Below are 12,057 nucleotides of genomic sequence, written 5' to 3' on the forward strand. Positions count from 1 at the left end.
GGGGCGCTGCTGGGCAGGCTCTGCTCAGAGTAGCGGGACGGGGCTTCGGGACAAGCACAAGACTATTCAGGCTAAAAAGAACTCAAGGGCTCTGATAAAAATATCACAGGAAAGCTGGTGGGAAGGTGAGGAAGGGACAGGATGGTTCAGAAATATTTCTGTGGTAATAGAGATACTGGCACTGAATTCTGAGGAAATGTTGAAACTCTGAATTCTTCAATTAAAAAGTCTTACCAACTTTGGCTCTTGTAGCCCTTTTGTTTACATTCCCTAGAAGACAGTACCCTCTGGACCCATACAGTGGCAGGGATAGGTTTTTCATTTCAAGCTTGAGAAACTGTGACACAATGTCTCTGCTGAAATGAGGGTTTCTTTTTGTAATCAGGGAAAATCCAAAGAAATAAATACACCTCACGTATCTTCTTTTTTTTAGTATGATAAAAAAAATTCTAAACTTCAGAATTACTAGATTCTAATGCTTTTAATGAAACCACTTATAAAAGAATATATATCAAGTATATTTTGTTTAAATTATATATTAATATATTCTGTTATTATATATTTATATATATAAAAATAAAGGAAATCATCTTTTTCACCCTGTAACTCTCATTATTCCTTAAGCTTTTTTTCTGCCATTTCCCCCCTCCATTTAACTATTCTCCTCTTTATAGATCTTTCCATTTATATCCAGCTTTTTTCCTCTCTAAATTATTTAGAAATGCATGTGATTATAGGGATTTTCAGCCCACTTTTGTGATTTTTGTATAATAGACTCCTAGAAGTGGAATTCCAAAGTCAAAAAGCATAAAGCCTGGTTCTGGAAATGTAAAGTCATATGGATGATGTGGACAAGAGGAAAAAAAAAAAAGGAAGAGAGGCCTGCTTGAATTAGGTTAAAGAGAACATGGGACAGGAGCAAGTGGAGGCAAATCTTCAGAGTTTTGTTGGGAAAGGTAGCACAGAAATGGTTGGAAGCCATGGGATCAAGGATGGTTGCTTTTGTGGTTGTTTTAAAGCCAGATGCCATGTTTATGATGGAGAGAACGACTGGACAGAAGAAAATGATGAGCGCAAGGGGGTCATTGTAGATGCAGATTTGGTGGCAGAGAAGAGACTGGAGGAAAGAGTGCACGAGGGGCGAGGTTGGCCACGAGGGGCGAGGTTGGCCAGAGGCAGGGACAGGCACATCGCATCCATGGAAGGAGCGCTGAAAGTACAGGTCAAACTGAAGGTAGGTTGGGAAGTTGGGAAGCTGGTATAGATAGCTCTTCTGTTTCTGTTAGTGAAATGAGGATTCAGTGGTAGGTTTAAAGGAGGAAGGAGGATGAGGCTGTTGGATATAAAGGAATAAAATTGTCACCTTGGAGAATAAGAATGGAAATTTGCTAGGGGAGTACTGCACGGCCACTTGAGACTTTGGCCATAAATGGCACGTGTACCTGAGCACGTATGGTGTTTTCTTTTGGCTTGTTATGCTGCTTGGTTGTGGGGTGAGCCGGGGTTAAGATTCTGTCAGGTGATGAGCTATTTCTGTCTGTGGGTGCAGAAAACGGAAGGATTATAATGATGGATGAAGGCCTCCAAGGCATGAGGAAAGGAAGTGGAGGACACGATGGGGAGGGAAAGAGTATTGGGATCAGTGAGGCTGAATGACTCCCGGGTTGTTAACCCGACCACTAATTTCCGTTTCTAGCAGATGGCAAAGGCTTATGGTGTTCATCGTAAGGCATGGGGTAAAGAAAAGCTTATGCAAAAGGTAGTTAAATTTTCAGAGGAGCTTGCCTCCTGGAGTTTGATATTTTTGTGCTTCTTGGGTATTTTCTTCTCCTCCTCAAAATCATAATGTGTCATTTCCATGGAATCTGTAAGTCACACCTTGATGGAAAGGAAATCTCCTTAGATGGCTGTGTTAAGATGTATTTTGTTTTTGCCTTTAAAGGCCATACCGGTGAGAATTAACACAGAATGAAAATCCTTCTGTCAAACATCTGTTAATGCATTTTTAGGAGATATGTGTATGTGAGGGGGATGCTTGGTTTCTTTCCTTTTTGATTTTTAAAGTGATAATGATCGAGTGGAGACTGTGACATTACTCTGTATACATCTGGACTTTTTATTTTCTATAGAAGTCAGAATCTTACTATTTGCCATTGAAGTTAATTGACTAATCTTTCCCCAGAGCTGGTTAAATTATCAGAATTGTAAAAGGGATCTCTTTTAAGGCTTATGTGGAGCCTCTTACTTACCATGATCCCATCCATTAGCGAGTTAACCTGTCCTTACGTTTCCTGTATGGGTTGGAAATCCGCAGGCGCTGCTGTTTGCACAGGAAGCCTGACTCAGCATGTGTTATAAAAGGAGGCGGCAGCATCCTTTTCCCTGAGCTTTTTTCTTCATTTGATAGCTGTCCTCTGGGCTAATACTATAGTTAAGTTTTATTTGAAAGATTTTCTAAGATTTTCATCACATTTATATGCTTTTCAGAGTTAGGAAATTAACCGGGGTTTGGGTCTTAGACACGATGAGGGTTTATCTTAGGTATTTCTCACCTGGAATGTGTTCAGAAGTCCTCGTTTTATAAGATGAGGTCACCCAGTTCTGGAAACATCTTGTTTGAGTTTTAAAAAACCTTTCATTTCCCTCCCCAGAAACCCAAACACCCCACAACAGGAATTATTGCCATCACGTTGGCCTTTCACATATGTCACGAAGTTCACCTTGCTGGTTTTAAATACAACTTTTCTGACCTCAAGAGTCCTTTGCACTATTATGGGAATGCCACCATGTCTTTGATGAATAAGGTAATACATACCCACTTGGGTATATCTTTGATCTTTACAGTCAGAAAGCTTCTGTTTTGTTTCCGCATTTTTACTGAGGGAACAGCTTTTGAGTGTGAAGAGCTGCTTAACCCTACCAAGAGCTACCAAAGGCTGAAACTGGGACTCGCATCCAGGCAGTTCCAATCTGTGGGTGTCAGACCCTTGGGAATAGGACATCGTATCAAACCTGTATGGACACCAAGCCTTATCTTAGATCATGTTTGCACTATACAAATACGCATGCAGACCATTTGTTCTTGCTAATATCTCAAATTCACTTAAAAGCATTAACACAGAACAGGGACACTCCTCCACATAAGAGGATCGACCACAGAATACACGGGAAAGATGAAGGTAGATTTGGAGTTGAGGAGATGATGTAACTTCTTGCTGTGCTTTTCAACCTTTTTTTTTTAAGTAGACATTTTAACTCTATGAGGGAATATTCATGGTCAAAAAGGTTGCAGACGTTTATAGTAGATCATGCTTCTCTTGAATTAGAGATCAGTGGTGGTACACAGGATCTTTAAGACTTAACTGAATAGGTAGGAGTTGTCTGAGGTTAATAGCACATCACAGGTGACAGGACTAAAATGTTATCTGTACATTTTTAATATGGAAATATGAATAGTTTGCTGTTAGGTAGGGATATAGCATGTGTAATCAGTCCCCTTAGATCATCATCCTCAGACACTACTATAAGCCAAAGGTTAGACCTTTGTATTACTATATTACTTCATCTCCCACCCCTTGTGAGACAGACACTTGAGTAGTAAGTGTTAGTTGCCTAGGACAGATTGCAGGATTATTTCTCCTCAGCCCTAATCTTTTAGCACTCCTGGGATTTCTAGTCATCTAGATAACAGAACACTGAAACAATTTCCTGAGGAAGATTAGGCTATCCATCAACAGAATAATTTAAAAAAAAAAAAAATCTGTTATGCATGCTTTACAATAGTTTCTTTGGGCTGATTTCTGTGAGTTTCAGGTGCTGCTTTTATTAAAGTGATCAATGCATTTTGACTTAAAATTCTGGCCTCTAGTTTTATATCCTGATTTAGGAGATGGGGGAGGGGAGAATGATATGAAGGGGTGCTCTTAGGTGAGGGTTTTAGTGGAAACAGCAGGCTAAATTTAGGAAACAGATTCTTTTGCCAAATTCCTTGGCAAAAGAATGAGCAAAGAGAAAGGTAACAAAAGTTAAAAGTCTACCTGTATACTTGTGACTGGAGTTTTTCATTCAGAAGCTTTTCAGATACACTGTAGTCAATTATTCCTGTTAACATTTTGATACTGGGATAGACGGTGATTTTATTTTTCTTTTCTTCTCCAGAATGCATATCACAATGTGACAGCGGAGCAGCTCTTTTTGAAGGACATTATAGAAAAAAACTTTGTAATCAACTTGACTGAAGATTGACTCTACAGACTCAGAAGACTATGCTAACAGTATTAGTTTTATTTTTATACGGCAGTTTTTAGTTTATTTTTAAATATGTTGGATGCACTTGTCAAAAAATTGTGTATATTAAGTCTGTTGCTGCCTGGTGATTCATAACCACCAGCTTAATTTCTGTGAATATATTTAATTTATAAAAACCAAGATATGTTTAGTTATCAGGGAAAGTTTTGATTGCATTGTTTTTAAAACAAGCTAGTTTTCCGAAGGGTTTCTAAACATCTTTTTATATAGACTTCATCTTAGACTTTTGAGGGGATGTGACTTCCTAATAAGGGGCTTTAGCTGACCACAATTTTTGAACACATGTGGCTACTCTGAATTAGTGGGGCATGGCCATGTGGTTGTGCCTTGATATGGCAGACTGGAGCCACTTTCGGCATGTAGCTACATGATTGTGTTGTACCTGAGGAAACAGATTTGAATCTTAAAGCAGCCCTGAACACAGCACTAGGTATGGTTATGGAAATCTAAGATCAGACTGGTTTCATTAAGCTTTTTTTGTCCTGCAATTAAGTAAACCATGATTGTAATGAGTAATCTGGTAAAAGGAAGGTGTGTTTTTAAGGTAAAGGAAATAGACTACACATGAAATTCTGGACGAGTAAATAAGCTAAGAATGCCACTTACCAAAGCCTGGTGACTGCATTATTTTAAAGCTCATACAAGGTAGCAGAGCTCGGCGGCAAGCTTAAGGAGAGCATTATTAAATTTTTTGCCTGGCCTAATATATTAAAATGTGGAAGTTTACTATTGGAATTAAATTAGAAAAAATGAAGATAAATCCTTGAGACTCCTCCTCAAGCTGTTTCTGGATTTAAATGGGACTTTCATGAGAGATTTCAACTTCAAAGGGGAAGGCTTACCTGGCTACCTAGGCTGCATCAGAGAAGAGTGCTGCTGGATGCAAACAAGTCAAAACCAACCCTTCGAACAAATGTGAGCTAGTGTCCCTTCTCACTTAATCCAGCCCATGGCTATGGGGAGGGAAAAAGGAAGAGAAGAGAATTACAAGAAGGATGGAATTAAAAGTTCTCAGAAGAGGTAAGAGTTGAAAGAACTGTTATCTTTTGAACAATAATTATCACTGGGAGTCACGCTGGTGTTACTGGGAACCAACCAGCCTCTCTAAAGATTATGTCAAACGCAGTAGAAGAGGGGAGAAAACTCCTAGTTGATGTAAGCCAGATCTACACATGAAACATGGACACTGTTCTGTTAGCACCATCACACTTGCACAGTACCATGATCTCACTGGATTCCTCCAGTAACTGAGGTGGAAAACATGGATGTTCGTGTGATCCTGCCCTCCTACCACACATTGAGCCTGGCTGCTCAATTTCAGTCTGTGAACTAATTTAGGCTTCAAAAATGGATGGTCCTGGCTGTAGTAAAAATAAAAAACCACTGGTAGCATTTTCAAATGTTCCTATAAGGTTTAGAATAATGGCAGGACAATTTCTGACTGATGCTAAAACTGAGAAATCTGGCATTTTGTGTAGTGTGAGAGAAGACTACAAACTTCAACATGGTTTTATATAAGCCCAAGGAAAGTCTCAGCAAGACACATATATACAATTTATTAAAAACACATGAACACATTAAGATCTCACTATTTATACAATCTAGATTCTAGCAACATATACACATACTGAGTGACTACAGTACATGCCGAGGTAAGAAAAGTACATTCCGGGAGAATATCACTGACCCTCAAGCCATTTTTATTTCCAATATGTATTTCGATAGGTTTTGTTTCCACCTTTCCCAGTGCCAAAAAAAAGAAAAAGAAAAAGAAAAAAACTAGTCATAAATTGGTGCCACAGTTGAGCTAAAAAGTATTTTAATAACCATCCAACTCTTATTAGATTTTGCAGTTCAGGGACTTCAAGTTCATGGCAGGAAAGCAGAGCTAGAAGGCAGTTTTCTTTTTGTTTTTTTTTTTTTAAAGGTAGAGCTTAGTTATCTCTCTTTAAAGGGTTTGAAAAGTTTTTGTCCCACAATCTATTAGTTCTGTCCTCTGACCTGTTGTTTCCATAGCCCTTTTGCTCTCCAGGTTTTAATGTGAGGCCAAGGCAAAGAAGTTCAAGCTTTGTCACCTTCTATAGAATTTTAGATGAGTGCATTTTCTGCTGGGGGCAGGGAGGGTAAGAGTATACATGACACCATAGTTTCAACTGCTAGATAAATTCTCTACACCAGCCTTTTTACCAGCAGATAAAACCACTGTTCAATGCAAAGTGCAAATAGTGAAACGTGAATTTAAATAACTGGACTAGATCCTACACATATAATAGGATCTATTTAGTGTTCTAATCAAATATAAATCAGCATTCACAATATCTTTGACTGGGCTGGTTCCTAAGATCATGTAACAGTGAAGCCGGCGTCACTTTGTGAAAACCTGTAAGGGCCCTACTTCGCTGTACCTCTGTCGGAGTCGATCTTTAGAATTGTGTTAACAGGAAAAAAAAAATTAATCCAATAAACCAGAGTGACTTAAATCTTTAAGATGTTTCAAGCAGGGAATAAAAATTCAAGGTTATTTAGTAAAGAAAAAAAAAGTTACTTTCACATTTTCAGTTGATTGTCTCCACAGCTGCATCAGACATAAATGTAGTTAAAACCCAAAACAAAACTCTAATACGAAAACAAAGGAACTAAAAGTACAAAGTCAGAATAACCCTCTGTATCAGGCTCAGCTCTTCATTTAAAAAGTAAATATACAAAAGCAATAAAAACTATTTTGTACAAAATCATTGGTAGTTTAAGGACTGCACGGTGGCAAAAACATGCATCATTTAAGAAGAAAACATTTGCCTCTCAAAGAGTTCCATGGGAAAATCAGGTGCACAAAATTAAATGAAAACAAGCATCTTTGGGAGAATGAGATAATTTCTCTTAAAGCTTCTCAAACAGGCATGTGATTGGAGAAGTATATTCACTGTGTACTGAAGATGAATAGAAAAATAAATCAGTTTACTCTCTTCCCACCTGAATGGGGATGACTGCATTAATACACGTGCTTTACACATTCATGTCTTAATAAACGTTCAACATCTGTGCTTGTTTCAAATGTTCTGAAACAGTATATTTCTTCAATGAATAAAACGATGCCTCAAAGTTTGTCTGAAAAAGCAAGTGAAGGTAAAACCAACAAAAATAATACTAGAGGGCAGAGAGGCTGTAGAAATAATTCTGCTTGTAAAGCAATACTTTAGAGTTCTGATATACTCATGGAAGCCAAGTGAAATGAACACTGTCTTTTCTCACATCTAGCAAATTGTGGAAACGACTGGGGGCACAGGCCAAAAGAAATGGCTAGAACCTGATGGGAAATTGTATGTTTTAATCATAGGGCCAGCTTCTCAGCCTGCCAAAGATTTTTAAAGATTCTTAACACTATGGGCTAATAAATTACAGATGACTTTTATTTCACCCATCTAAAACTAGTTCTGGGCAAATACTGAAAAAGAAGTTGCCTGGAAATACCAAAAACAGACATCAATATTCACCTGCTGCTAGAACATCTGTTCCACAGGCCTGCGGTGAAGGACTGTCAAAACTCCCGTGACACAGAGTGGGCACACACACAGAGCTGAGGAATTCATGCTGGCTTCCTATTTCCTTCAGTATTTCACTGTGGATAATTAAAAATACTTTTTGACCAAAAATAACTTCAGATTAAAAAATATATATATATTAAATCAAGGAGGGCAAATCCTTTTTTTTTTTTAAGGTACTTTATAGGACTACTGAGGAATGATTCTGCCTTTCACTGTGGTAAACATAAAGGGTCCTATTTACGGTGTTCACTCAGATGGCCCCACAGGTACTCACAACTCGCCTAGGACCAATCCCACTGCAAATAAAGTCGGGCAGGGAGAGAATCTCTGCTGGAGCTTTTTAAAATTACAGGATTCATGAGGCTGGTGGAGCAAGCATCACTCACTAAAAAAAATTCAAAACCGTTAATAAACACAAGAATAGGGCTGGCCCCAGACAGAACCAGTAGGGATGAAACCAGGTCACATACCATTAAGTGTTAAAACTCTGGAGAGTGTCAAGAAGTGAAAAAAAAAAAATCAATGACCCCGCCCTTTAGAAGTCCGTTTCCCACCTATAGACCTTCCTAAGATAGGTAAGTGTATGACTGCAATCAAAAAATGGTATCACTAATTTTTAAAAAAAATCTGTAAGGAATACAGGAATAGAAAAGAGCTCATGATAGTACCCACCTTTCACAAAGAGCAACATTTCAAGCCATTAGACATTTCAAGAACAGTACCTTGCGTTATTGCCCGTCAGGTGAACACAGCCACCTCTTGAGTTCATCAATGTACCTGCAGCATTGGTAATAAATACTCTCAGTGATTTTTAGTTTCTTTGAAGTGCATAGTAGGGAGCATTTTCTGTATCAAAAAATAGTGTTTTACAGTAGTAACAAACAGGATGTTTGCAATTGAACTGGCAAGCCGTCACTGCCACAGTAACACTTTTAAAGCAAGATGGCAAGATTAGTAGTTCCCTGTACCTCGGTCATCACATTTTCCCCAACCACATCTGTGACAGATACGTAATACATTCTATATATTACTACCACTAACACACAAAAAAGGCCATGTGCTTTAAAACGATGCTTTATAACAAGCAGCATCACCTTCAAAGAATTTCTTTAAAAACATCACATTCACCATCCCTCCCGGCTCCTGAAGCCTCCTGTGTGCTCTGTGGCACCTGGTACACCAGCTCGTCTGGGGCACTGGCACCTGGCTTCCCACCTTTTGGGGTGTCATACTGGGCACGGGCGGAGGAGCAGCTGTCAGTCCTGGAGAGAAGAGTGTTGTAGGCTCCCACCAGTGGGGGAGGCTGGTTCCCTGCAGCTTTGAAAGTGGACGTTGAGGAAAGACCAACTGAAGCTGTGGGGTGCCCGGACATATCCATGATGATTGGGGTTGCGTATTCGGGCCCGGTAATTGGCAGTGGTTCAGCATAGGCATGGTAGACTTCTTGGACCGGGGAGTTGTAAGGATCTAGGTCAGCGTAACTTGCTTCTTTCCCTTCTTCTGGTTTAAAGGTGGATCTCTGATGAAGGGTGCCAACAAGTCCTCCCACAAGTGGCTGTGCATACTCTGTGGATATTACAGAACAAACAACACAAAAGTCACCTCATTCCTACAGGGATCAGATAGTCCAGGTGATAGTCATAGCCTGACACCAAAAACAAACACTTCTTTATGGCACTTCTGTTCCTATCAATACAGACCTATGGATTTCTCTACCAGAACCAACTTAAAAAAATTAAACATATTATCTTGTATCTCCTAAGAAGTTAATATGCTATAGAGTCTCATTCATAAAATTTTACAGAGAACGTATATGCTCTTGAGATTTACAAATAGTGTATCACTGGGGGGAAAAACCCCACTTCATTATTAGATATTTTCAAATAGGACAATGTTTAAAATAAATATGAACTAAGTTAACAGGATACATATTATAAGGCTCACTATAGCTTTGCCACTCTTCACACTCAAAACTCCAGGTAAACACACAGAAATGCCCAGAGCTTTTTAGAAATGAATGCTCCTATTTTTTGAACATGGAAGGTGCAAAAATAACTTTCTCAAGGTCATCCTTTCAAAAATTAGTTCTACCTTAAGAAAACAGTTGACCTGTTACATAGGAAAAAGGGAAAAGACACTAGAAATCCCGAAGCACTTTCCAGCTACGTGTAGCAGTGTCTTCCTCCGCTCTGGGGAGGGAGGCACGCAGTTACCTGCAGAGTCGGTCTGCAGCACCGCGGTGACTTCTCTGGGGCTCAAAGGATTGACTTCACTGCTGCTGTAGCGAACAGGGGTCTCCTCGTGTTCCACAGACTTGGCAGGGAGAAACTGCTTCATTCCTTTCCACCAACCTTCATGGTGATTGGAAGCAAGAAAGACCATTACATAAAAACCCAGGTCTGAAATGATAACACTGTTTACAGGAGAATTCCTGCTGCATTTAAGCCATTTCTCTAACACATCTGTACAAAATAGCCTTTATGTTCAATCTCTTTTTTTATTTTGGCATAATACACATTACAGAAAATTTACCATCATAACCATTTTTTGAGTGTAGGTCATGTGGTTTAAAATGTTCACACTGTTGTGCAACTACCACTACCATCTCTTTCCATAACTTTTCAGCTCATGAAACTAACACTATTCCCATGAAACGGTAACTGTCCATTCGTCGTCCCCCTACCAATGGCGACCACCACTTTACTTTCTGTCTTTATGATTTTGACCACTCTAAGTACTTCATCTAAGTGGAATCGTACAGTATTTGTCTTTTTGTGACTGGCTTATTTTGCCTCACATAATGTCCTCAAGGTTCATCCATCTTGTAGCATATTACAGAAAATCTTTCCTTTTTAAAGCTAAATAATATTCCACTGCTTGTATACATTTTGCTTTTCCACTCATCAGCTGAGGGTCAGGTGGGTGGCTTCCACAGTTTAACTGTTAACAATATTAAGTTTTCAATCCACGAACATAGAGTATGCTTTCATGTATGTCTTTTTAAATTTCTTTAGTAGTATTTAGAGTTTATAAAAGTCTAGTACCTCTTTGGTTAAATGAACTCTTAAGTATTTTATTCTTTTAGATGGAACTGTAAGTGAAACTTTTTATAATTTCTTTTTCAGATTGTTCACTTTGTGTACAGAAATGCAATGTGTTGACTTTGTATCCTACTAGTTGGCTCAGTTATTGGTGCTAACAGCTTGTGTGTGTGCAATCTTTAAAGCTTAATTCTCTTTTAAATGTTTGGTAAGATTTTTTTTTTTTCAGAGATTTTTGATTATTGACTCAATCTCTTTAGTCAATTCATATTTTCTATTTCTGGAAATTTGTCCATTTCATCTAGATTATTCAATTCTTTGGCATATGATTATTCATAATATTCTCATAATCTTTTTTTCTGCAGAATCAGTAGTAATGCCTGTACTTTCTTTTCTGATTTAAGTAGTGTCAATCTTTTTTTTTTTTTTTAAATTTTATTTATTTGACAGACAGACATCACACGTAGGCAGAGAGGCAGGCAGAGAAAGAGAGAGAGAGGAGGAAGCAGGCTCCCCACTGAGCAGAGAGCCCGATGCGGGGCTCAATCCCAGGACCCTGAGATCATGATCTGAGCTGAAGGCAGAGAGAGGCTTTAACCCACTGAGCCACCCAGGCACCCGTCAATCTTTTTTCCTTATTCTATCTAAAAGTTTGTTAATTTTGTCAATCTTTTTAAAGAACCAGCATTTGATTTCACTATTTTCCCATTTTCCATTGTGTTTGTCTCTCTTATCTTTATATTTCTTTCCTTCTGGTAGCTTTGGGTTTAGTTTGTTCTTGTTCTAATTCCTTAAGTTGCTGAAGTCTCCCCGCCCCCCTTTGGTGGAGTATCTAGTGCAATGCAGAACATGGTAGAAATTCCCAATGGAAGTATACCCAGAAGCAAAATCATTGCTCTAAAATTGTTGGCAGATATAGTTTGTCTGTTGTAGGGTGGTTTTTGATAAGTTTTTCTAAAAAACATACTTTCCAAGATCTACCTTGGGGTTTTAGCAGCACAGAATCTGCCCCCACTACTGTTCTTTTCTGCCTTAGTCACAGCAGTGAACTCTTTTGCCTTTTATTGTTCCAGTCATGAGACTGGAGAGTAGGAGACCAGTAGGTGTCACCTGCTGCAATGGGCCACACAGAGTAGGAATTCAGAAGATGACAACTCATCACAGCA

General features: G+C 38.8%; 2 protein-coding genes across 8 annotated transcripts in view; one reads left to right on the top strand and one right to left on the bottom strand.

Annotated features, from left to right (window-relative positions):
* The window catches only part of ST3GAL6 (ST3 beta-galactoside alpha-2,3-sialyltransferase 6), a 79,432-nt gene extending 72,157 nt beyond the window's left edge, over positions 1–7,275 (top strand). For all 7 annotated transcript variants that reach the window (XM_082695384.1, XM_082695385.1, XM_082695383.1 and 4 more), the window contains 2 exons: positions 2,652–2,804; positions 4,159–7,275. In XM_082695384.1, the coding sequence (XP_082551510.1) occupies positions 2,652–2,804; positions 4,159–4,245 (240 nt within the window). In that variant the 3' untranslated portion in view covers positions 4,246–7,275. The remainder of the gene's footprint in view (positions 1–2,651; positions 2,805–4,158) is intronic.
* DCBLD2 (discoidin, CUB and LCCL domain containing 2) overlaps positions 6,208–12,057 on the bottom strand; it is a 103,059-nt gene continuing 97,209 nt past the window's right edge. The window contains exons 15-16 of the mRNA XM_082695375.1: positions 10,064–10,201; positions 6,208–9,416 (exon numbers count right to left, since the gene is read on the bottom strand). Coding sequence (XP_082551501.1) covers positions 8,947–9,416; positions 10,064–10,201 — 608 coding nt within the window. The 3' untranslated portion in view covers positions 6,208–8,946. The remainder of the gene's footprint in view (positions 9,417–10,063; positions 10,202–12,057) is intronic.

This window comes from Mustela nivalis (genome assembly GCF_964662115.1).
Source record: "Mustela nivalis genome assembly, chromosome: 1".
Taxonomy (NCBI): Eukaryota; Metazoa; Chordata; class Mammalia; order Carnivora; family Mustelidae; genus Mustela; species Mustela nivalis.